The sequence below is a fragment of the Peromyscus maniculatus genome, chromosome 1 (genome assembly GCF_049852395.1).
Source record: "Peromyscus maniculatus bairdii isolate BWxNUB_F1_BW_parent chromosome 1, HU_Pman_BW_mat_3.1, whole genome shotgun sequence".
In the NCBI taxonomy this organism is placed as follows: Eukaryota; Metazoa; Chordata; class Mammalia; order Rodentia; family Cricetidae; genus Peromyscus; species Peromyscus maniculatus.
The window spans coordinates 155,263,371-155,289,696 of NC_134852.1; the positions used below are offsets into that span (position 1 = coordinate 155,263,371).

Genomic DNA, 26,326 nt, shown 5'->3' on the forward strand with positions numbered 1-26,326 from the left:
AATCAACCAATCATCTGAAGTGGGTGAAGTAAACACACTTGTCCAGACTTAAAGTCACGAAGTTGGTGTGTCTGGAGCTGACACAGCAGGGCAGAGCACCTGGCAGAAAGAGGTAGATCATGACGGGGATGTGGCAAAAGTTGGTGAAGTGTAGGCCTAGCGTGCCTGAGACTCTGGCTTCAAGCCCCAGTATCCCATAAACTGGGTCGAGTGTTGTATGCCTGTAATCTCAGCACTCCAGAGGTGGAGGCAGGAGAATCAGAAGTTCAAGGTCATCCTCAGCCTCATAGGGAATGCCATGCAAGCCTGGACTAATGGAGACCCTACCACAAACATACAAGCGTGATAGTTCAAGACAGAGGCCAGGGATGGAGGGCTTTGGCCACAGGCTTGATCTTCCTCTTTGAAGAGACAGATCTCATCCCAGGATAGAGAAAGCACCCCAGAGAGTCTTAGGATGGAAATCCCCGGACCTTCTGCGGCGCCCCTGGTGCAGAAGGGATGGGTTTGGGAAGCCTGTGTGGTCTATGGAAAGTGTCTTAACCTCTCTGGACCCTATTCCCTCACCTATAAGGCAGGTGATATGAGGTCTGGTTTGCAGTCAGAGGGCTCTGGTGCCCTTAGCAGTCTAGCCCCAGCATTGGGCCTGCAGACAAAGTCAATACAAGGGCCTGAAGGGGCTGAGTATAGCTTCAGCCTGGCTCCAAGGCAGGATAGGCCACAACTGCTTTGGTCAGCCCTGTCACAGCGTCCCCAGCCTCAGTGACTCACAAGCTGATGTCATGGGACACCCCCGAGTCAGGGGAGATGTCTGTTGTGGCCCACGAGTGGTAGAGGCTGGATTTTCCACTATAGACCAAGATTCATCTCTGTGTCGTGTTCGCCCGCACGCTAAGACCCAAAATATTCTTTGCAGTCCCAGCATCCCTGGGAAAGCAGGCCCTGCTGACGTGAGTGCCCGGGTCTCTCCCAAGGAAACATCTGGTTGGTGAAGGGGTCGTGGGACCCATTTAGCAAAAATACACTAAGATGTTTTTAAAAACGTGGTACCCAGCCCTCCTACAGCCCTCCCACAGTAGGAGGAGCCTGGGGGATGGCCAGGTCCCTTCAGCCACAGCCAAAGGCTGTGAAAGGGTAAGCTCTATCTCTGTGCTGAGACATGTGAAACCACAAACTCACAGATATAAGGCCCCCGGGGAGGGCACAACTTAGCTAGGCTACAGGGATCTGTGAAGGGACAGGTCCCCAAGAAGCCCCCAGCCAGAGGGTGTGGAGAGGGTTAGGTCACTTAGCTCCATACAGAGTGCAGCTGCTGAGTTAGGCTTCTATCCTGAGCCCCAAATGAAAGGACTCTGACCCCACTAGAACTGGTTCTAGAACCTTCAGCACTTGAGAGACTGAAGCAGAAGGATTGCTGTGAGTTCAAAAGGTGTTCCATGATGCCAGCCTGGGCTACATAGTGACTTCCAGGCTAGCCTGGACTACAGTGTGAGACTGTCTCAAAAACAAAACAACTAGACTAAACTAGAACTTTGACCACACAGGTGGCACAGGTCTGTAACCCCAGATGGGTAGGAGAGTCAGGAGTTCAAAGCTAGCCATGAGAGCCTGTCTCAAAATAAAACAAGGAAGGAAAGAAAAGGAGAAGAAATGGAAAGGGAAATGTGAAAACAAACAAACCACAACAATAAAAACAGAGCCACCACGAAAGGTTGATGTGGCTGAGGACACCACCACCTCACTCTCATGCCTGGAGCCCTGTGTAGCGGTCAAGGTAATGCCCAACTACAGCTACCATCGGCCTGATGCCCTGATCGCCACCCGGCTTTCCTCACTGGCAATGGCTGCCTGTACAGATGTGAGCTTGGGACATACGGCTCTGCTTCAGTGTGCAGCTATGATGGCTGACTGCACATGGCACAGGATATTCAGTGACTGACTGACAGAGGAAAGGGAGGAGCCAGTCTTTAGTAAGTGCCTCCTGTGTACCAGATGGAGACAGCCTCAGCATCTGGCCCAGGCCCACCTTCTCTCAGAACTTTCTGGTCTGCCTCAAGTGTATCCTTGGAGGGGCTGGAAAGATCTGTAGCCACTCGATCCAGATGTGTGAGCAGCAGGTGTGGCATGGGAACTCAATCTGGTGCTCACTTGCCATGCTCACTCTGCTCCTCCACCCACACAGCTCCCAGAGGGTGAGGCATGGCCCATGGGGTTGGGATATGTTATCACTAGTGTGGGGCCTGGGTGGGGAAGCGTTGCCCGCTAGCTGGCATGCCCACAGTGTACAGCTGGTACCAGGGCAGGGAGCTGCGAGGCATGCCACAACAGCAAATGCAGATCCGTTGAGGACACTAGAACCATGTCTTCAGAGGGTGGCGAAATCTACCTCGTGGTGGTAGCCAGGCCTGGCTTGAACTGGCTTCAATGGCCACCCAGCCACAGTGGGAAGGAACAGGCTAGAGACCCTCCCATGAGGACTAGGTCCCCTTTCATGAGCCCCACAAAGGAACAGTTGTTTCCTTCTGATCCCAGGGGGGCAGTAGGTTGGTAGCTGCTGGAGAACCTGAGGGTACAGGAAGATTTACACCCCGGAAATGGGCAGACACCACCAAACAACCCCACACTCTCATGAGCATGCTTCCTACTCTGAGTCACCCTGATGATTGTGGAGAAGGAAACCGAGGAGGAGAAGACTGAGAAGAAAGAGAAGTAAAAACATCTGTGAAGGTGCGGTGGCTTCACCTGTGACTGTGGCCCAGCAGTTCCTACCACAGTCAGCTCGGGCCCTGGGAACCTGACGGTGTTTCAGGGGGTCCTTGATGGGCACAAAGACAGCTGAGCCCACTGGGTAGAGACAACCCAGGGATGCGGCTAGGGAGAACCAACAAGTGACAGACAGAAGCCATTGCTCTTGGCCAGAGTGTGAGCTCATTAGATGGATGACAGACAGGTCAGCCCCGCTCACCTCAATTAAAGACATAAACTTCCAGACAGGAAGGCCTGCAAAGGACAGGAAACTATTAAAAAGTGACACAGCCGACTTGGGAAAGACCCAAACAGAACTTCCAGAAATTAAAAGACTCGTACTGAGGGAAAAAAACATCCCGACACAGTGTTGGCAAATTGTGCCTCAAAGAAAGCAGGGTTAGAGGACTCGTGGGGGCCAGAGGCATTCCAGAGGGCTTGGGGACATCTGTTCACCCCCATGGGGTGCTTATGAGCTGTGGCCTACCTCAAGCTTTCTGACTAACAGCTGGCGGCAGAGTTCCTGGCACAGACAGAACTTAAGATGGCCGCCACAATGGGACAGGGTTTACCTGAAGCCACCTGCCTCCCAGAGCCCAGGGTGAGCTTCCCAGGATGGGAAGGGCTGGGGGGATGGCTCAGCCAGGAAACACTTGCAAGCCGGCTGGAGGATCTGCATAATCCCTGGAATCCATGTGGTCGAGTGTGGTGGCTTGACCACTTGTAATCCCAGGACTGGGAAAGCAGAGATGGCTGCCCAGCCAGGTTAGCCTAATCAGCTAGCCAATGAGAGACGTGTTAAAGAATAACAGCTGAAGTTGTCTTCTGGCCTGCACACACACACACACACACACACACACACACACACACACACACGCACGCGCACGCGCACGCGCACGCGCACACACACATGAAGCTGTGCATACACTCGAATACACACATACACACATCCAGAATTCATGGCCGACGAAGCATGTTTCTGCAGAATGAATCGAGCTAGAGGGGCAACAGACCTCAGAGCGGCGCCACGGGGCACAGGCCTTCAGGGGCCAAAGAAAGCAACATGTGGTAGCAGAATTGGGAGTCATAATTCTATCCAGCGTGGACCCCAGCACTGCACACACAAGAGGCCAGTTCTTCCTTGGAGGAGACTATGGGGAGCGCTGCACTTTATCAGGGTGAACAGTTCAAAGCCAGGGGTCTTCAGTTGGCTTTCTAGACAGCTCTACACTGTGGGGCCCAGGATTAGGTCCAGAGGTAAGTTGGATTAACCCCCAAGTCTGTCCCCCCACACTTATCCAGGAAACTCACAGAGGTGGTGTGGGGGCAGCTTGTTTCCAGGCTTATGAATCCCATGAACTGGCAAACAGCCTCATCTCATGAAGGAGCCCAGGACTGCAACCACTGTCCCCCCATATCCCCCCCCAACACAGTGCTGAGCTCCACATCTGCCTATAATCACTGGAGAGGGCAGGAAATGGATGTTCCTGCCCCTACCCATATCCTGGGGCTATGGCCACCCTACCCTCTAACTTCTCTGGCCACCTATCCTTCTCTTCATAGACATGAGTTCTGACCCTACCCGGTTGTTGCCCAGACCCTGGGAGCTGTGGAAAGCACTTCGTACCATGTGCCAGGCCCAGAACTCCTCTCCTGACCCCACTCACCACTCATGAGAAAAGTCTCACTATCACCCCCACTTAACAGATTGGGAAAACTGAAGCCCAGAAAGAGGACGCCACTTGATCCAAGAAACGGCCGGTTCGATCTAACTCCACTCCACACTTCAGAGTCTGCGTCACCCCCAGACTATGTGTCCCCCCGTTTGGAGTGAACTCAGTGGCATGAGATCAAACAGGCACTGGTGGGATTCTGTGTTCACAATCTTAGGAGGATCTGCCAAAGCCAGGGTCAAGTACAGCGTCAGGGCAGTGAGGGCCCCAGCCACCCCCAGTAGACATGCCAGGACTTAAGCCTGTGGTGTTCTTAGCAATGACCCCAAAGACATAAATAACGCCCAGCAGGCTTTGAGGCTCCACTTCAAAAATGCTAATGGATTTTCTTGGAGGAAAACACATTGGTCACAAATTTCTCTTGTCTCTTTAATGGGAACCCTGGAAGCTGACCCCACAGGGAGAGAGGTGGGGTGTGTGTGAGAGAGAGAGAAACAAGGACTGAAAGGGAGAAGGAAGTGGGGGGGGGAGGGGGAGGGAAGGGGATGGGGGAAGGAGAGAGGGAGGCAGAGAGAAGGGTAGATAAAGAGGGAGCTAGGAAAGGACAAAGGGAGGGAGAGAAAAAGAAAAGGGGGAAGAGATGAGTGAAAGCAAGATAAAGGCTCTATCGCCACTCTCCACCACACAGTCCAGGGGTCCTTCACCCCTTAAGGGCAGCAGGTGCTGAAAGACCCCTGTGGGGCAAAGCATTGGCCCTTCCTGCCCACCCAGGCTCCCTCTATGAGGCATCCTGAATTTCTTGGCAGCGGGCAGCGGGGTGGGGGTGGAGGGGGAGTGTTGCCCTATGGGCTCTCCAGTCACGTGGGGGCCACCTCTGGGGACTGAGCTGTGGGTAGGAGCACTCCTCCCTTTCTGGGGATGTATCCAGGGAGAGAAGTTCCCCCATTCACCACTCAAGGGACAGTCTAGGACCCCAGGACTGCTGAATTGAAGCCTGTGTTAGCATTTGCCTGGGGCTGTACAGGGTGCATTCTGGCCCCATGGGGAGCCAGGCCCCCCCAGGGCAGACCTGCTCCTAGCTTAGGCTGTCAACCCACCCTGTGCCAGCTGTGAGCTCCACTTCTCTACCACAGATACTGAAGCTTCTGCTGGCCCACTTGCCACCCTGCTCTGTCCCCACTTCCGGGCAGGGCTTTATTCACGAGGTGGGTTTAATGGGCGTCACTCCCACAATAACTACTATCCGAGATATGCGGGTATGCCCTTATTTGGAGAGAGGGTCTTTGCAGATGTAAGCAGGCTGAGATAAAGCTGAAATGGGATAGGGTGGGCCCCAAAGAGAGAGACTGTGAAGACCAGGACGGGACATATGAGCTACAACAGAGGAGGCCAGAGTACAGCTCTGCGCACATCTTGACTTCCAACCTGTGGCTTCCAGAATGTAACATGCAATCTGCTGTCTTAAGTCACCACACATCTGTGCTCACTTGTCACCTGTTCTCTGTCCGAGAGCAGTGTCACAAGACACATGTCATCCCCACAACCTTGTGACAGTAAATTGGCCTCAGTGAGAAAGCAAGGAGAGAGGGTCTGGTCTGCATGAGGCTCCCAGTCAAGTTCAGCCACCCATCCTCAAGAAGACAATTTGAAACAGCCAACTTAATAGCAAAAAGCAGAACAAGTCCCAGAGTGCTAGAATTATATCTTTAATCCCAGCACAAGGAGGCAGAGGCAGGAGGATCTCTGGGAATTTGAAGCCAGCCTGGTCTACTTAGCCAGTTCTAGAACAGCCAAGGCTAGAGTGAAACCCTCCCCCAACCTCTGAGAGAGAGAGAGAGAGAGAGAGAGAGAGAGAGAGAGAGAGAGAGAGAGAGAGAGAGAGACCCAACCTCTCAGAGAGAGGATCATTCAATGTGGTTTTTTGGGGTACAGACTGTGAAGCTGGACTGGAGACCTCTGCAATGCTGCCTTGTGGCCAATGACAGTCCAAGAGGTGGCTGGTGTCACACACAGGGTATCTCATCTCCTTCAAGGTCATCATTCATCTCCCCACGCAGCCTTGGAAACAGGTTTCCCTTGGCTGGTGGTGATTCAGGGCCCAGGCACATTCGGCAACATCACAGAGGACAGACAGTTTTAGTTTTCAGGGTTTGAGAGTTACGGCCAGTCCAGCAGAGGCTAGGGTTGCGCCTAAAGGTCAGATGCCATGGTGTACAGGTTGGGAGACCAGCTTCCATGGCACAAGTGTTAGTATGCGGTATGGGGAGGGCACAGAGTATTGGGGTACCTGCTCAGATCCCCACAGAAGACACCTAAACCTGACATTTTGCTTCAAACTGAGTCCGAGTGCAATTGGGGGATCCCGTTACAGGCTTTCTCGTTTCAAAATCTGCCAGCCCTCGGGCTCCCTGTAATCTAAGCACACCCGGGAACAGCTTATTAGCTCTTCACCCCAAAACAAGCCTGACCTTGCTGGGCTGGCCGTGCCTGCTAATCTCGGCAGCCAGGGCCCACTCACACCTCTGCTTGCCGTGCGTGCCCAAACAGCCGGTCCAGACCCTGCCTCTGCTCCACCCAGGACAGCAAGCAGCAGCTGCTGACTGTGGCCCTGCCAGCCCTGAAGTCTTGAGGCTTCCAGCAGGCTGGTGGGAGGACCACTCAGTGTCGTTGCGTAGGGAGCTTGAACTAGAACCTGCAGAGATTCAGGCTCAGTTCACAGAAACTGGGCGTGGCCGTGTGCACCTGTAACCCTGGCACAGGCAGGCAGGGACCTGTGGATCCCAGGGCTTTGCTGGCTTGCCAGCCTGGCTGAAATGGCAATTCCAGGTTCAGAGAGAAACCCTGTTCTCAAAACGAGGTGGCGGCGGTGGTGGTGGTGGTGGGAGGCTGGGAGATGGCTGGGTGCATAAAGCCCTTGCTGTGTGAGTCTGAGGACCTGAACCCATGTAAAGGTGGGTATAGCATCATGCATCTGTAACCCCAGCACTCATAGCCAGATAAGAGACAGGGACAGGAGAGACAGCCTGAGCTATGCAGTACAGCGCGAACAACAAGGAGACTGCCTTGAACGAGGTGGGAGATCAGGACCAACGCATCAATGCACGAACACCGCCCCCCCTCCCCCCGAAAATCTGGACAGTCTCGTGCCTTTCTTTGTGTGCCAGTGACTGACTCCAGGCGCTCAGGCACACCAGGCGGGTCCTCTACAGCTGAGCTCCACCCCCAGTCCCATATTTCGTTTGTCACTTCTTATTTTTTTTTTCTAAATTTTATCTATGTATTTGTCTGCATGTATGTATGTCTGTGCACCGTGTGCATGCAGGAGCCTGTGGAGACCAGGAGGGGGCGTCAGAGCTCCTGGAACTGGAGTTACAGTTGGTTGTGGGTGCTGGGGACTGAACCTGGGTCCTCTGCAAGAGCAGCCAGTGCTCTTAACTACAGAGACATCTCTTCAACACCTCAGATTTCATTTTCTAAAGGGGCTAGCCCAACTGCTGTAAAGCCTTCATCAGCCCTAGAGCCAAACTGTCTGTGAAATTTGGGGTCACTTTTTTTTTTGTTTTAAAACAAAGAGTCACTAAAACCCTCTTGTTTCATTTTTACTGCAAAAAAGAGAGAAGCCACCACTTACTAAAACCTCTTTCTCCCAGCCTTTCCCTCTCTCCCAACTCCCCCCCCTCTTTCCCTCACCCCCTCTCTTTTGTTTTGGTTTTGTAGCCCAGGCTGCCCTCAGCTTCACTGTTCTCTTCCATCTCAGCCTCCCTCAGGTGTTGAGGCTCAGGTGTGCACCCCCATGCCCAGCTTTGACATAGCAGGAATCCCAGCCAACAAAGACATGTCTGTCCTGTGCTCAACACTGCGTGAAGGTCGTTGCTATCTCCAGTTTCCAGATGGGGAAACTGAGGCCTTCAGTTCAGAGACTAAGGTCTGACAGGTCAGCCTGAGTCACCCCAGGTCAGAGGGCCCACACCTGGGAATTTCAGATTGTTCCAGGAAAGAACCTCCTGGATAGAGAAACGAACACATGTAAGACACAGCTATGGAAGTCCACACAAACACTGGACACCTCAGCGGGGGAGAGACCCACAGACTTTGAAAGACTCTCTCTTTCTCCAGGAATAAAAAAGACCTGCACAATAGACTCCACACAGCAGCAGTTTGTTCCAAAAGCCCCAGGCTGGCCTGAGTGGACAGGGGAAGGCCAGACACAACTCTGCTCAAGGTGACAGAAACCACAGAGGATCAGGGATGCCCACATTCTAGCTGCCAGCCTTGGAATTGAGGAGCCTCCAAGTCCTCACCAGCCTCAAACTTTTGCCTCCTGATCCCTCAACTTCCCCAAGCACCCTAGGAACTGCCACAGGAAACACACAGAAAGGTTTTCAAATACCTGCCAGGGGTCCAACCTCAAGAAGGTGGACAAAACCCTGAGACTGGGTCACAATGGACAATATCCTCAGCAGGTGCACATATACATGAGTGTGTGGAGGTCAGAGGACGAATTCAGCTGTGATTCCTCAGGTACTATCCATCCCCAGGTCTGGGATTACAAGTGTGTGTCACCATGCCTGGCTTTTTGCATGGGTTCTGGGGACCAAATTCAGGTCCTCATGGCTGCAAGGCAAGCTCCTTAGCTACTGAGGTGTTTTGCCAGCCTCACCTCCTTATTTTTAAACAGTCTCTTGCTATGTGGCCCAGGCTGGCCTTGAACTCTCAATCCTCCTGCTAGTCTCCTGAGCACTGGGATTAGCCATGCAGAGCAGGGGCCTTTCCCCACATACTCATGCGGAGAGGGTAAGATGTCAACCAGGAAGCACACAGCAACTGGCTGAGTGGTTGAGAGCTGCAATGATTTGAGCCACTCTCCTAGGCTGTCCTAAGAGACAGTGGATCCTTTGTTCTGTCCAGAAACTTCTCTTAGCAAAACTTCTAGACTTCCTGAACACAGGGTTACAGAGATGCAGGTTTCAGAGCAGGGATCCCAAGAGCCTACAGACCGATCTCTTTTTCACAGGTTGAGAAACCGAGGCTTGGAGAAGGGTTGAGGACACCCACCAGAAGCTCCCAGAACAGCTCCACGCTTCGTCCCTCTGACCCAGCAAAGCTTCCCATGCCGGGCACTGGCTGAGCAGAGGCAGGAAATGCTCTGACCTCAAGGTCACAGTCACTGGCCAGCTCTGCCCTAGGCAGATGCGGTTGCTGGAGGAGGAGGAGGCTGGCTTGGGACTTCCCAGAGCTGTTGAGAAGCAATTTCTAGCCCACTCCGTGGCCACAAGAGCCAAGCTCAAGGCTACCTGCTCCCACTGCCTTCTGCAAACAGACCTGTTCAGCCTATGTCCACCTGGTGTCCCGAGCCAACATGAGGCCACACTTACGTCCTCATCGTGTTCCAGCTCCAGGCCTGCCTCCAACAGGTTCCCCTCATACTCTTCCCGTCTGAAGCGCTTGTCATCTTCGTGGTAATCCATGGGGGCCTCGGGTGAGCCCCCGTCCACAGGGCTCCCCTTCCCGGGAAGGGGCTGGTCCTGCCTGGCACTGCGGGCCCCGAGGACCATGTCATTCTGTAGTCCCCTCCTGGCCAGAGTTCTGCTTCCCGAGGCTCTCTTGTGATGGTACACCAAGATGTAGTCCACCTTGCGTTTCCCATCCCGGAAGTACAGGCCATACTTGCATTCAGCATCAGGGTCCACGGACAGGGAGTTGAGCAGCTGTGAGGCAAGAAAGAGAGATGTATTCAGCGTGGAGTGGTTCTCAAAGCCTTCTGGTAACAGGATTTCAGCTGGGTGCTGCACTCAGCTATTCACCCAGGCACTTGACCAACATTCCGGGCCTCGTATCCCCACTTGCTGCAGCCAGGGCCTAACAAATTCCTGGTATAAAATGTTTATAAATACCTGCTGGTGTACCGAGCGCCTGCATACACTCCCTCCTCACTAAAGTCACCACTCTGCACAGGTTCTATGCAAATACCCCAGCATTTTACTTAGTTTTCCTTTGTGTGTATGTGTGTGTGTGTGTGTGTGTGTGTGTGTGTGTGTGTGTATGTGTGTGTGTGTGTGTGTGTGTGTGTGTGTATGTGTATGTGTGTGTGTGTGTGTGTGTGTGTGTGCATGTTTCTGAACTTGCATGTGTTCAGAAGCTGTAAGCAGACAACAAGCGTCTTCCTTGGTTTCATTTCTTTTTTTTTAAGATTTATTTTTCCATGTATGAGTGTTTGCTTGCAGGTATGTATGTGTATCATGAGTGTGCAGTGTCCATGGAGGCCAGAAGAGGGCACCGGATCCCTTGAAACTGGGGTTGTAGATGGTTGTGATCCTCCATGTGAATGCTGGGAACAGAACCTACGTCCTCTGCCAGAGCAAAACGAGGGCTCTTAACCACTCAGCCATCTCTCCAACCCATCTTCCTCATCTTTTTGAGACAGGGTTTCTCGCTGAGCCCGGAGCTCTCCCATTAGGTTAGGCTGGTTGGCCAGGGAGCCCAGCATTCATCTCTACCCTCCCCAGTGCTGGAGTATATGCATGCCAGCATGCCCAGCTTTTTATTGTAGGTGCTGAGAATCCAAGCTCAGGTGCTTGTGCTTGTGTGGTAAGCCACCCCCAGCACCACTGGACCATCTTCTGTGAGACTTGAGCACCTGTGGGCTTCAGTATCTGAGGGATCTTGAACCACTACTGTGCTATACCAAGGGTCAGCCACCCCTATAGATGCCCACTGTGAGCCAGACCCAGTCCTATGGGCTGAAATATGTAGAAGATGGAACAGTCTTCTTGGGGCCCACACTCTAGATGGGAATCTTTGCCTCCCCCAAGGATGCCAAATCATGCCTGGTCACCAATAGGACCTCCTGGTCTCTGGGTGGAAAGGTCAGATCTGACTCCTGGAAGAAAGTGCTGGAAAAGCCCCAAAGTGAAGGCCCCAGAAAGGATGCATGCAGGACAGGGCCTGAGGCAGGACAGAACTGAATTAGGTTATCTGCAGGTACAATGCAGATAGCATCCAGGCAACATAATGATGGCTTCGGGACCACTGGCGAGCTATACAATCAGAGCTTAAATGTATGAGGCCCTTGTTCACTCACCCTGGATCCTTCAGAAACCTAATCCCAGTGTTGGGCTCTGGCATGGAGGAATGAGGACTGAGACCCAGGCTGGGACACAGCCTGAGGAGCAGCAGAGAACTGCCAGCCGTCCCCAGGGCTGGCTTCCACCCAACCTGAACACCTGATTCCAGCAGTTTCTTTCTCAGAGGTTAGCAGCCACGCAGAGCAGACACTACCCTTCCCCCTATACCAGCTCTTGGTCCACACAGAGTGGTATGGAGGATCTCAGCAGCTAGGTCCTCCCTGGTGGCATGTGAAGCCCAACACAATGGCTAGCAACTACAGCTACATGTCTGTTTCGGTACCATACCCAGGATGCCTCCTCCTGGAACCTTTGCTATACTGAAAGATTGTAAGCTGGGTGGAGAGTCCCTCCACACGGGGTGCAGTGCTGGCCTCAGTTTCCCCTACATAGTACTGGAAGACCTAAGCCTTCCTCAGGATCCGCCTGCTGGGTTCTACTCCCTTCTATGGAGACCTATTGCTATGGCCCCAGTTGTGGGATTCTCCACTCCCTTCATGTCCCTTTCTGTCCCTCTATAGTGTCCCTTGTCCCTCTAACCCACTTCATCCCATCCTGTCCATGTCAGAGGCTTAAGCTCCGCCAATAACCAGAGGCCTGGCCTTGATCTGACCTTGACTCTGCTATACCAGCAGCTGGGGAGCCACTGCCCACCTCCCCCTGTGACTTTGAAGGGCCATGGATTTCCTCAGAAGTAGCAGCACAACATCCTTCTCGGAGGCACAGTAGGCTGTGAAGGGGGACAAGGGAGAGAGGAGCTGTATCTAGTTCATAGCTATGGAGGGAGAGGGGCCTCTTGGGTGGGGTCCAGCTACCAGGGTTGGGGGGGGGATCACCACCTTGCATCTTAGCATCCTTACCCCCAAGAGATGTGTCTCCTAGAGGGAGCAGGGCCAATGGCTGGCACTGGCCACTCAGTACCCATAGATGAAGGAAGCTGGAAGGGTTCCACCTACTTTCTCCATATGACTGGGTTCTCATCCATCCTGGGGCCTCCACGGGGCCCTTGACAGTGTGGATATTCCACCCAAAGTGCTCCTAAGGGGTTTCTTTCCTGTTCTCTATGAGTGACCTTCTGGGTGCCTATAGGCCAGAGTCAACCCCATATCTGTGCGGCCTCAGGGGGGCTCAGGCTGGTTTGTTTGGGGTTTTTTTGTTTGTTTGTTGGTTTGTTTGGTTCTTTTGAAGAAGAGCTGCTGTAGCCCAGGCTGGCCCGGAACCTGTTATGTAGCCAAGGATGACCTCAAACTTCAGATTTTCCTGCCTTTGCCTCCCCAGTGCTGCAGCTGGGGTACACGCTGCCACACCCTGTTCTATGCAGAGCTGGGGCTAGAACTCAGGCCTTCATGTACGCTAGGTAAGTACTCTACTCACTGAGCCACAGTCCCTGTAGTTTAGGGCTGGCTTTTGAGGAAAACAGGAGTGTAGCTAGAGTGACACTCTGGCCTAGTAAAGAGCTAAATTTATGGGAATCTGAACATCTGTCCTCAGCCACCAAGGAGAGTATGTGTCTCTGTAGAGGCACAGGGGCCCCAGGCCAGGGGTAGGCATGGGTTTGGGCCTAGCCTTGGATCCTGTCCACACACCCAAGGCACTTCTGTCCTTCACAGAAATGGTGACACTCTTTTTAAGAATGGGGCACCCTGTCTTCAAATGTCCCGCACATGGAGGGAACACTGTTGCTAGGTCCACCTGACCTGGCAGAAATTGAGATTGACACACGGGAGAGGAGGTCGACCCCAGGAGACCAGCTCAGTGCCCTGGGTACCAAATCCCTACCCACTGTCCTAGGACCCCAGCTCTGACTCGTTACTCAGGGACACAGCCAGAAGGGTGACTCCATCCCACCATGAAGTTCCTGAGCCACCAGGCAGTCTAGTAAGCAGAGGCTGGCAGGGAGGTCTGGAAACAGCCATGGCTTCTCACAGGCCCCGAAGCTGGCCAGGCCAGATCCAAGCCTGGGAACCCTGGGTGGCTGGGCGTCTGGAAGGGCAGTAGAGCCACTTCCTGCCAGGAGGATTAGCCAGGTTGACGAGGGTTCTGCAGCTGAGCAGAAGCAGGCCCAGAATATGCAGGGCCAGGCGCCTGGGGGGCACGCCCGTCACCCTGGCTCCAACCCGGGGCCAAGGGCAGGTCCTTCTCAGAATCCCAGGAAGGGCAGAGAAGTGCAAAGTCACAGGGTCCTGGCTGCTAGAGGAGCCTTGAAGAAGAAGGCAAGCCAGACCCCAGCAGAGAGCCCTGGAAGACAAGGACCCCCTGGACCATGTTAGGCAGAGTGGTCATGCTGAGCCAAGATGGTCATATACCGGGGGTCTGAGGACACACTTGCCTTTGCTGGCACCCAGGTCACCCCAGAGGCTCAGAGTCTCAACCTCATTTCCAAACACAGTCGATCCTGGTATCAGTTCCTGCAGCTGGGACCTCACCTCACCTCTGTCCTGCCCCTCCTACCTGCCTTCTCCCCTGCTGCACACATTGGCTTTCCTCTCTTCTCTCTCCCCCCCACCCCCTCCCTCTCTTCATCCTTCTAACTGGTTTCCAAGCTTCTTTGTCTAGGATCCAAGGTGCCATGCTGGTCTCCTGCGGACCACCTTCCGAGAAGTTCTAACTTTCCTCAGCACGAGCCCCTGAGGCTAGACCAGGGACAGCCCTAACACACCCACACTCAGAACCAGAACAATGGCTGCCATTGAAGAAGATGGACAGCCATGACTTAGAGAAAAGGACAGTCAGAGCCTTTCTGTGTGACAGTCAGGGAAATGACCCCAGGGAGCCACCAAGGCTTCTGTGAGGTGAGGCAGGGATCAGATCCAACATGATCAACTGCCACATGTCCACATGGCTCTCTTAGGCCTCCCCACAGGGGTCTGTCAGTGCTAGGGGAAGGTACAGTGGCCAAAGTGGGCTTCATCTTACCTGTGCTCAGAGACCAGCTCAGCCATGGTTTGGCTGCACTGGCCCTAGGAGGTGGAGCCACCTCCCTGAGATACAGGTCAGTAAGTCCTCCCTCATTTAACAGGATTTTGCTTCGGTACTGTTGGAAGGGTTCAGTATGTTTACCATAAAGTATCTACCACAGGCCCCAGCAGACTGTGTGGCCCCAGGGAGCTCTCTCTGTGAGTTGAGCACATGAAGAAAGAAAAAGGGATAGAATGGTTGTCCCTAAAGCCCTTGGCACAAGAATGAGGACCTGGATTCCAATCCTCAGCACACATGTAAAAATCTGGGTGCAGCGTGCACTGAACGTAACCATAGTATGGGGAGGGAGAGACAGGCGCACTGGCCAGCCAGTCTAATGGAACTGGCAAGCTCCAGGTTCAATGACAGACTCCGTCTCAGAAAGCAAATTGAGGAGAGAGGAAGCCAACCAACGCTAACCTCTGGAACACACACACACACACACACACACACACACACACACACACACACACACACGTGGGGCAGGGGAAAAGAACCTTACTATCAGAGTGGACCATAAGAGAGAGAAAGGTGGCAGGGTATCAGATTCAGATTTTAAAACTGACAAAGGGGGGTGTGGGTGGCAGGAGGTGCCACCAGCAGCAGCACAGTCGTCCCTTGGTGACTTGTCCTGTTCCATTGGCAAAACTGTTTGTCTGCGTGGGTACAGGCTTTATCAAGTGGGAAAAAGCCGCCTTTGTTCAGTGTCTGTGGGTAGCAACTTCTAGACAAACAGACAACGTGGGATCCTTGCCAACTGTTCTCTGTACCTGCCTGGGACCCCCAAGGTCTGCAAGGCTGTTCTGAGGTGAGCCTGGGAGACAGAGGCACCAGCTGAATCTGCATGTCCCTTCCCTGTACAGAACAGGACAAAACTATGTAAACTGCAGCAGGAGGGATATGGGCTGGACTTTATGTGCAACTTCCAAATGCTCTCTTTTCCTATAATTAAGAAAAGGGACACCTGCATAGAAGGCAAGGGCTTTTTTAGTAATCTCTTAATGGCTGGTTGAGAGAAAGAGTGTGTGTGTGTGTGTGTGTGTGTGTGTGTGTGTGTGTGTGTGTGTGTGTGTTCATGTACAAAGGACAACAGAAGCTTGTGTCTAGTTACCTCTATGTGCCACGGCCTTAGAGAATGTGAGGGGACTCTTGCAGGGTTTGAATGTGATGGGGTTGTTTCCTGGATGTATGGGGGAAGTGCTCCTGGAAAGAGCTTCCTCCAGTGAAGATTTTAGAGAAAATGCAGATCCAGTCCCAGCACCACAAATAGGGAAGGTCGTGCTAGCTGCCCCCAAGATGCTGGGCAGAACAGGGAGGCAGTGGCAGGACCCCATGTTCACATCCTAAATGTGCTGGGACCCAAGCCTCCTCATCCACCTCCACTTCCTGGAGCCCAGGCTGAATTCAAACAGCCTGTGACAAAATACTAATGCTTTTGAAGGAAGCTAAAGACTCCAGAATTTCTTAAATGGGAGAGATGAAATCAGAGACTCAAGGACTTGCTTCTGATTTGGAGACTTGGGTTTCAGACTGATGAGAAACATCAGTGCATTTTGATTGACCTTGAGATAAGGTTTCACTCTGTAGTCTCAGACTCCCAGCAAGTCTCCTGTCCCTGATTCTCCAGCTCTTGGATGACAACCATAGGCCACCATGTCCTACTCCAGGTAACACCAATGTAAAATTTCAGTTTTATTCCAGACGGTTTTCGCCTGACTCATATGCACAAGCTATCCATTTCCGATCACTGGGCTTGCCCAGGAATCTATAAACAGACATCTCTGATGGCAGATAAGCAGTCTATGTATGCCCTTGTCCCAGAAGGTGGGCTAACACCCACAGCAGGTATTTCTGGGTGTGGGCATCTCAGGCCATGGAGAACTTGCATTAAAAACAGAAAGTTCAAAGATCAGAAGAGAGAAAACAACGAAAACCAGTCAACATTCACCTGGCGCCTGGCTTCCCAGATGCTCCCCTAGCCTGCCTCTGTGACTGAACCGATGAAGTCGTCTGCCCCCTTTCCCTTGACATGGAGGTGGCAGGACAGTCTGGGCACCGCAGCCGGGGGCTGAGGAGTTTTGTCTAAGGCTGTGTTTCTAGGGAAGGGAGGTGCAGCCCACGCCCTGTGGCCTTCGAGAGCACTGGCCTTCCTGTGCTGTGTGACTTGAATGATGACTAACGAGGGTAGCTAGTGTGGGAATGCTCAGAAGAACCTCAGTTTCAGAGCTACAGATTGCAGCATGATCCCTGAGTATGACCTGTCTGTCCTGTACATGGACCCAGGGCCCCCCTGCCTAAAAAACCGTGTAAGCATCTAGGAAAAGTTCTGCTTAAAATAAGGGCCACTGGCCTCCTTCAGTCCTCAGGACCGGCCCACATATTTATGGACTGTGAAGACTTTGAATAAGATTAAGACCTCAGTGGCCTCTTTGGTTTGAAGGGCACTGATAGCTGCTAGGTGTGAACACCGGTCTCTGGATGGGAACACCAGTGCCCAGGGCCATTCGTTCAGACTCTGTTTGCTCATACTCAAGTCCCCTCCCATGGGCACCACCTCTACAATAACACCTCTTTATTACTTTGGCAACCGCCCTTCCCCAGTGCCTCCAACTGGAGTCCCCATGTTCCCACCTCTGGGTCCCACATCTTGGATGCTACCCAGCTCCTCCCACCATGTCCATTCCTAGACAGACTTGCTTGCGGTCTCCCTCAGCTGTTTTTTTAACTGGTGGTTGACTTGGAAAGAAGTCACCTGTCCCTCTGGGCCTCAATTTCCCAATTTGTATTAACAGCACCCCTGTCCCCTGACTCCACCCTGTTGTTTTGAGTTAAACAAGCTAAGAAGCTCAGTTGGCCAACTCTGGGGAACTGTCCTTTGTTCCTGTCACGGGTAACACGGGAGCATTCCATCAGAACTCCTTAAGCTCCGGAAGGGCGAAGCCTTCCCTGTTTTTAGCTCTCTCTGGGTGCCCAGGGGCCAACAGGGGTCAGCGAGGCCCAGCGAGGCCCATCGAGGGCCCATTCCACAGCTCTGTTCAACCATCCCCCTGAGCTTCTAAGGCTGTTCCCATCAGGAACATGAGAGGAAGGCACTACTCATCAACAGCTGCTCCTAGTCCAGGCTCCCAGAACTCTGGGTACCACCCAGTAGAGCCCCTATCTATGTCTCACCCCAGGAATGCCAGGTCTGTCCACAGCCTGAGCTTGCTCTGCCCAGCCAGAGTTCCAGGCAGGCCTCTGGGAGTATCCATCCCAGCCCTTTGGCTCCCAGCTCCAGGCTAGGGCAGGTCAGGGCAATCCCCCAAGCTGGGCCCTCCACTCTTCCAGCCTCAGGCTAGAGCCCCAGGCACTGGGCAGCTATGCTCTCCAGAGCCTAGGAGGGGACCGTGAGGGGCCTGGGGAGGCAGGAAGAGAAAGAAGCTTCTGCTCTGTCGGTCCCCGCTGGGAGTGCCCCGCCCCCACCCGCTCCCTGGGAAACTTTGTTCTTTAAACCAAACTCATCAGGAGTGAATTTGCCTCCCCCCCACCCCCACCCCGTGCCGCCAGGGATCCCTGTGACCTGCTGGGTCTGGACGCCGGAACAATGCTAAGGTAGAGGGGGCCTCTGGACTGGGTTCCCCAACTAGGTAGGTGACTGGCTCCACCCTGCCCATGCCTAGGGACTCGCGGTAGGCGATCTCCCTTGTCTCACTTAAGCGCTGAGCGCGACTCGCATTATTGGCAGGTGGAGTCTTAGGACTCAACCCCACCGGGTGGCGGCGCAGTGGTCTTGCTCAACCTGGTGGCCACCTGGTCCCTGCCCTTGACTCCCACCCACCCTGGTGTCCTTAGGGCGCCCCTGGCCAAGGGCCTGGAAAGGAGGGTCCCATCCGGGCGTGGGCTATATACTCAGGACATTGGGAACCCGGAGCGGGCACTGCAGGGACCCCGGGACACTCTAGGGACCCTGGGAGCTGCAAAGTCCTCGAGGGACACTTTTGGCACCCTGGGGACATTGCAAACCCCAAGCTGGGCGCTGTGCACACTCTGGGGACCCCAGACAGTGCGCTGCGAAGACCTCAGGGACATTTTGGGGATCTCGAGGACATTCTGGAAACCCCAGGTCCATCGCCAGGGGGACTTCGGGGACACTCTAGAGACCTCGGAACACTCTGGAGACCCCTGGCAATGAGCTGTAGAGACCCCAGCAACACTCTGGGGACCACGGGCCGAGCATTTGGGAGACACTGCAAACGCTGAGACGAGAGCTGCAAAGATCCCAGGGACACTAAGGGGACCCCGGGCGCTGCGTTCCGCGGGTGGGAGGACGCAGCGTTCCGCGGGTGGGAGGACACGCAGAGTACAGCGGGTCGCGCGCACTTGGTCAGGGTAGCAGCGCGTTTCCGGGTCGCACGTGCGTGAGTGGGAGCCCCCAGCGTCTTTGCACGGTGCGGAGAGGTAGCCCGTGACCGCACCCGAACTCAAACTCACCGTGCCCTCGGACGGCAGGTAGCCGAGGTCCTCGATGGCGCAGATGTTCACGATGTGGACGCTGCGGTCTTCGGCTGGGAGCGTCGAGTACTTCTCGGGGACCCTCATGGTGGCCGCGCGCTCCCCATCCACGGCCTCGGTGGCGTCTGCAACGGAGAAGCGGTGCTGGCCTGGCGCGGACGGGACGTGGCCGCTCCCTCCTCCCTCGCGACCTCCCGGGCGCTGCCGCCACCTGGCCCGTCCCGAGGGCGCCCGCGCGCCGTGAACTTGGCCGCGCGCCGGCTCCGCCTTAAAGATATAAGCGCAGGGGCGGCGGCCACGCGGGTCAGATTTTCCGTAAAAATTTAAACACAGGAAGAAAGGATTCTGAGTTTTATTTTTATCCGGGGTCAGAGTCCCTTTAGAGTTGGGTTTTCTGTTGTTTTGAGTTTGTTTTTTTGTTTGGTTTTGGGTTTTTTTTTTAATTTGAAGGTGGAAAGGATTTTTACTCGGAGGGGAGGTGCCCCAGACCCCACCTTAAATAAGAGACCATGGAGCTAACTTTGCTGTCTCTTTGGGAGGTGACAGATCAACCACAGAGCCCTTACCTGGGACCCTCCCTTACCCTGAGCCTCCCCAGGTGTCTGCCCTTGTGTAGACCCCCTCCCCCACCATTATCTTCCAAGGACTCTAGCCCCCACCTGTGAGCTGTTAGATAATCCCTTCCACAGGAGAAAGAGTGGGTGTCAGCTAGTGAAGGTACCCTGTTGTTTGGTGGGGTTTCGTTTTGTTTTCTCAGAGGACTTAAGGAGGCTACAGAACACTCTGACCTGACCCTCCCAGGCAGGTTGCATCTCCTACAGAGTGGCTAGGAACCAGTGCTCTCTCACCCCAGGACCTAGCAGAGTCCCTGTACACAGTAGGTGTCTTGAAATCTCCCTTCCAGAGGAGGAGGAGGAGGAGGAGGAGGAGGAGGAGGAGGAGGAGGAGGAGGAGGAGGAGGAGGAGGAGGAGGCAGGTTCCAGGGGCAGCTACTGTCCTGATTTTAGTCTGCAGGGGTCACACTAGCCACCTGCCCTGTAGGATGGCCTCTCTTTCCTCTACCTCCTGGTGGCCATCAGAGACCCTGTCCCTCAGGACATCCTCTTGGGTTCTCCAGCCCCCAGGCAGCCAGGCTTTCCTCTTTCACTGTCCCCAGACCCTGTCTGCCTGGAGTGCTTCCACCAGCACCTTGTCTGGTGGGCGACCCGCTCCCCACGGCTCACATTCCCACCGGCTTGTCGTGTAGCTGCATGGGAACACTCAAGGCCCTCAGGAGTAACCGCCGAAAGTCAGCACTGCCTCTGGTGATTCCCAGGCTGTGCCTAGAGAGGCGGAATGGGTGGGAAAGACGGGTGGTGTTTGGCTACAGCTCCGGAGTTCCAGCCCAGGGGCCAAGCAGCACCTTCTCAGGCTCCCAGGCTGGCACCTTCATGAGCACCAACATCGTCTCGCTGTACAGCGCAGTGCGCTTAGCCATGGCGGCTGCCATCCTGTCATTGTCTGAACCGCCCCAGGTCTAAGTCTTTGAACTTGGAGAGGTGAAGAGGCCACTGGGCCCTTGATCTAGCCACTCCCATTGGTGCCAAGTGGCCCTAAAGTGGGATTTAAGAAATGCCTTTAGCTGCCCGAGTCCCAGTGCAAACAGCTCCCCTCCCCCGCCAGCCTCTGCTGTGCCGGGGACTGGGCTGGAAAGACATACAGTCACACACAGGATTATGTAACTTCATACTTCTGTTGATAAACAACTGGCATTGTGTAACTGGAGCACACCCTTCTCCTAAATTTATGTTCAGGTGTCAGAGATCTTTCAGAAATCAACAAGGTATAATTTTTCTTTTTAGGAGAAAAAATGTAATTGGTCAGGGCCAGGGATGTGGGATGTGGCCCAATTGTAGAATGCTTAGTGTGGGTGATGCACCGGATGGGACTTTAGTGCTATGCCAAAAATAAAGTGTACATACGTGTGTGTGTGTGTGTGTGTGTGTGTGTGTGTGTGTGAGAGAGAGAGAGAGAACACGTGTGTGTGTGTGTGTGTGTGTGTGTGAGAGAGAGAGAGAGAGAGAGAGAGAGAGAGAACGTGTGTGTGTGTGTGTGTGTGTGTGTGTGTGTGTGTGTGCGCGCGTGCGCGCGCGCGTGCATGCAGGAGTATAACTGTGTATAAATGGTCTGAACCAGAAGCACTGGTGTTCCTACATGTTTGGGAAGTGGCACTTTTCTTCTAGGGGATTCTAGGGTGGGAGTGGCCCTCCTGGTCTTGTTCCAAGGCCCCTGAAAGCTGCCAGGTGGGGGACCATCTCTAGACATGGCAGCTCTATCTTGTCCCCAGGTAGCAGAAGAAGAAGAAGAAGAAGAAGAAGAAGAAGAAGAAGAAGAAGAAGAAGAAGAAGAAGAAGAAGAAGAAGAAGAAGAAGAAGAAGAAGCTGTGCTGAGGCTCTTTCAGAGTTTGGCCTGGTTCTGCAGTCCGCCTTGGCCAGGAGTTGACACCAGCTTGCTTGGAAAACTCCACTTTCTCCTTTTCCAACCTCTGCTTCTTCTGGTTACCCTTTCTCCAAGGCTTCTGAGTGCAGTTCAGGGATGGCCCAGCAAGTGCTGAGGGGGGGTCATGGCCTCCGCACAGTGAGTCTGGGGGATGGATGGGCTGGAAAGAATCCTGTGATGGTTGATGCTGATCATCAACTTGATAGCTTCTAGAATCATCTAGGAGACAAGCCTCTGGGTGTGTCTGTGAGGGAGTTTCTAGATTGGGTTAACTGAGGTGGGAAGACCCACTCTGAATGTGGGGGGCACCATTCTATGAGCTGGTGCCCCTAAGGGAGTAAAAGGAGAAGCCAGCTGAGCACCAGCATTCATCTCTCCTGCCTCCTGACCAGGGATATAATATGAGCATCCTCACGTTCCTGACTCCATGCCTTCCCAACACAATGGACCGTGCCCTCAAACTGTGAGCCAGATGAAGCCTTCCTGCCTAAGTTCTGTTTTATCAGAGCAATGAGACAAGTAGCTGTCCCCCACAGTTCAGGCACAGAGTTCTTGGGTCTTGGAATCTTGAGGACCAACAACAACAAAAATACAAAATTAAACCAACAGCTCCCAGACCCACTTCCAGGAGAAAGAGAGAACACTGCCTTCCAAGTTAAGCCCTGTCTCTGGGAGCCTTTGTTCCAGGGTGAGTCACTTCTCCAGCTCACTGCCTGCTTGTCCCAGTGACCATGCTGTTGGGGACTGTCTCCCCTCGGAGTAGTTGAGTGGAAATGGGCCTTGTCCATTGAAGAACACAGCAGTTTTCATAACACCATACCCCAACGGCCAGCTTCTATCACCAAGACTAATCCCCTCATTAATTAGTTAACATGGCCTAGCTGGCAGGCCACAGGGTGCTCTTTATGCTGAAAAGTTCCGGCCTTCAATGTACGTCGTCTTGCCTTCTCGAATCACCCTTGACTTTGATGCCAGGAACCAACAGACACCTGTGTCTTTGCTGACATTTCTTAGTCCTGGGTGTGTGTGGGGGAGGGGGGAGCAGGAAGTGATAGAAGGGAGGAGAGGACCTGCCTTGTGCAAGGCTTGGAGGGAACCCTTTCCCGTGGCCTTTTGTCTTGGCTTTGCCCACACGGAAGGAGTCTCTCGCCCTCTGCCCTGCCCTGCATCACATGTCTGAGAACATAGCCATCTGCAGCTCAGGGAGAGGAGCAGATGAGTGCTTACAAAGTCTGACACAAGGAGGGCTTCTGCACCAGAGAGAGGCAATACCTGGTCACAAAGACGCTGGTCACAAACAAGCACCCAACTGCCTGTCACCCACTGCCAGGCCTCACCATGCCTCCGTCTCTTCTTTTACACTCATCTGGAATTCTGACCCTGGTGAGCCCTGGGCCAGGGGCTGTTCCAGCAGAGGAATCTTCTTGATGGGTCTATAGGGACAGTCAATTGTTGTGAATTGAGAGTCATCTTATAGGGACAGTCAATTGTTGTGAATTGAGAGTCATCTAGGAGATTGGTAGAATGCATTTTTGGGTGTCTTTGTGATGTGGTGCTAATGCAGCAATGCTTTCCCAATTGAAACATTCCTTCTCCAGGAGCTCCTTAAGACTCAGTAAGGGAAACCCCCAAGACTTAGGAAGATCCTAAAACTTACAGGACTCATGAGGTTATATAAACAGAACAGTGCCTGGGGAGAAGAGACTCGCTGCCCCTCCGACTGGCTTAGATATTTGCATGCAAATCATGCAGGGAGCTCCAGGGATACTGCTTTCCTGAGCTGTCATTCATGCTGAGGTAGGTTTTTCAGTAATGCAGCCTCCTTTGAGCCACCACCAATAAGCTCACAGGAGTCTAGCTCAATTGACCAGTGAGCTTATTTAGAACGGTTTCTTTGGTTTGTTGCCAATGCTCTATCCAGGGTGAATGGGCATTTGTTCACATCTCCCCAGGAAAAGTTACACAAAAGTGTTTCCAGAGATGGTTGCACCCTAAGGGCAGTGGATTGATGTCTTGATGGGTTCATAATCTGACGGCATGACTAGGAGGTATTGAGAGTTAGGAGGCAGGGTCTTGATGGAGGAAGTAAGTTATGTGTGTGTGTGGGGGGGGGGGGGTTGTCCTTGGGGCAAGACCTGGCCTTAGTCCCTTCAGAGATTCTTTCTTTGCTTGCTGTCTGCTGTGATGTGAGCCTTTCTGCTCAACCACATCCTACCTGACATGATGGACACCTCTGATGTAGTTAGCCCAAATAAACACTCTGTCCCTTTAAATTGTTCTCAGGTAATAAGGATGCAAAGGTAACTAAAACACTCCCATGGCTTTTGGGATGGGACCATTCTTTGACCCCAGGGCTATTTTGTGTCCTTGGTCACCTCTACCCCTAGAATCCAGGAGCATCTTCTCCGGCTGCCTCCTCTGTGACTACTGAAAACTGTCTCAAGACCTTGTCAGACATCCTCGAGGTGCCCCCAGGCTGGCCGCCATTCTGAGGTCACCCTTGATGGGCAGACCACACATGTCGCTGACCTGACAGTCAATGCATTTAGCTTAAAGGTCAGGTGGGAGAGTAAGGCCAGTTTTCACCAGGGTCTGCTGAACCCCTACTGAGAATCCTATGTATGTACATATGCAGGTGTCAGAGGTCAGGCAGATAGCAGCACCTCCCTGTAGTGTTCTGCATTAAGACGTGCCTGAGGGCTGGGGAGTTGGTAGAGTGCTTACCTGGCATGCAAAAAGCCCTGAGTTTCATCCCCAGTACAGCATTGAAAAAAGACAGACAGACAGACAGACACTGTAGTGTATCCTGTGACCCCAGCACTCAGGAGATGGAGGCAGAAGATCAGGGGTTCAAGGTTATACATAATGAGTAGAAGGGCAGCCTGGGCTACCTGAGAATCTGTTTCAGAACAACAAAAACTCACCAGCATGTGTGTGGCCGTGAGTTTAATTTTTTAAATTCCCCTTTCATCCTTAAATCTAAAGATTTATTTTATTTTTAACTATGTGTCTGTGGGTGTCTGTGTGCACATGAATGTAGTTGTCTGCTGAGGCCAGAAAAGGGCATCCGATCCCTGGATCTGGAGGTGTGGGAAGTCGTGAACTGCCTGGTGTGGGTACTGGGAACACAACTACTCCTGTCTTTAATAAGAGCCGGAAGAGTTCTTAACCACTGAACCATCTCTCTAGCCCTCATCCCTAAACCTAGACAACTGCACCTCAAAAAAAAAAAAAAAAATCTACCTTACAATTCTATTTGCCAAAGAAAATTCTTTGAGCCAGCAGGATGGCTCAGCAGGTGAAGCCACTTGCAGTTAGGCCTGCTGACCCAAGTTCAATCCCAGGGATCCACACTGCAGAGAAGGGGACCGATTCCTGCTTGCGCGCTCCTATACACACACTCACACTGAATCAGTGGTTCTCAACCTTCCTAATGCTGCAACTCTTTAATACAAGTCCTCATGTTGTGGTGAGTCCCAACCATAAAATTATTTTTGTTGCCACTTTCTAACTAATTTTGCCAGTGTTAGGAACCATGGTATAAATATCCTATATGCAATCCTCGAGGGGGTCGTGCCCCACCAGTTGAGAAACATTGTACTATATAAATAACTGTACCAAAAGCGGAGATGGAGGGGTCCTTAAGAACTGCTGGTGACTCACAGCAGCCTGAGGATAAAGACAGGAACAAGGGAAAAGTGAGCCACCTATGAGTCAGGGCTGGTGGTATCTCATGGAAGGACCAAACAGATGCCAAACAAAGTAGATGACATGGCTGCTTGAAGTGAGCTTGGGTGTGTAAAGATCTAGAGGAAGCCGCTGCTGGGGGATTCATCCCTGAGCTAGCAGGAGATGGGATGTCAATCATTTCCTTCCCTCCCATGACATCAGCGCCCAGCAGTGGTTGCTGCTACTAGGAACTGCCAGGCCTGGCATGCAGCCAAAGCTGGGCACTCAGTGTAAGGGGATTGTGCTGTTCCAGCAGTCTTCGGAGTCTACAGGAGGGTCGGTTTCAGGGGAAGGTCCAGTCTCTTCTTGTGTCTGGCTCATTTCGATCCCTGGGAACTCACACACACACACACACACACACACACACACACACACAATTGAAAAGGTGCCCAGGCTAGGCTAGGACTCTCCAGCCTCCTGTCGCCTCCTCCCCCTCCCAGGAGCCTTTCTTGTGGGGCTGGGGACACTGACTCAGCTCAGTTCCACCAGCCCTGGCTCCCTCTTCCTGGGCTCATTGCTGCCCCGCCAGGCCCGTTCTCTCTCGGCCACAGGCATTCTGTGCTCTAGGGTTTGGCAGCCTGTACGCTCTCTCCATTTGTGCTTATTTATTTAACAAGCTGTCTTATTCGAGCTGGCCCTGTGCTAAGCTCTCTACAAATATTAACTCGTGGTTTTACCCTGATTATGGCTGTCTGTGAGTAGATTCACACCCTGCTCCTCCTGGGGCCTTGCAAGGGAGGAGCCATGAAAGGTTCGGGGCTGGAATCACCAGCTCCTTCTCTTTCCGGGACCCAATGAGGTGGGAATCACAGGTTGGTCTCCAGCATGGTGACACACTGGCATCAGAAGCCCTGTCTGGGCAGCAGGGTGTACTTGACCACCTTGCTCAGGAAGAATATGGATGCCCCGGACCCCAGCTAGGTGACCCCTCAGGGCCCCAACTGCTGCCCAGCTTCCTCCCCAGATTTAAAGAGTAAAAACTCCCAGCCTGTCCAGCTGTCTCTTCCACCAGTACTGTGCTTGTCCTCCAAGAGAAAGGTCCTCTGGGCAATCCAGGGGCTGCAGGGATGGAGGAACATGAACCCAGTGACAACGACATTCCCACTGACAAGGCCATGAGTCCTTCCC

General features: G+C 53.3%; 1 protein-coding gene across 7 annotated transcripts in view; it reads right to left on the reverse strand.

The window, feature by feature from the left end:
• Ano1 (anoctamin 1) overlaps nucleotides 1-26,326 on the reverse strand; it is a 157,378-nt gene that overhangs the window by 78,050 nt on the left and 53,002 nt on the right. For all 7 annotated transcript variants that reach the window (XM_076556100.1, XM_076556093.1, XM_076556106.1 and 4 more), the window contains 2 exons: nucleotides 18,971-19,116; nucleotides 9,794-10,126 (listed from right to left, as the gene is read on the reverse strand). In XM_076556100.1, coding sequence (XP_076412215.1) covers nucleotides 9,794-10,126; nucleotides 18,971-19,116 — 479 coding nt within the window. Of the gene's footprint in view, nucleotides 1-9,793; nucleotides 10,127-18,970; nucleotides 19,117-26,326 lie in introns of those variants that run through there.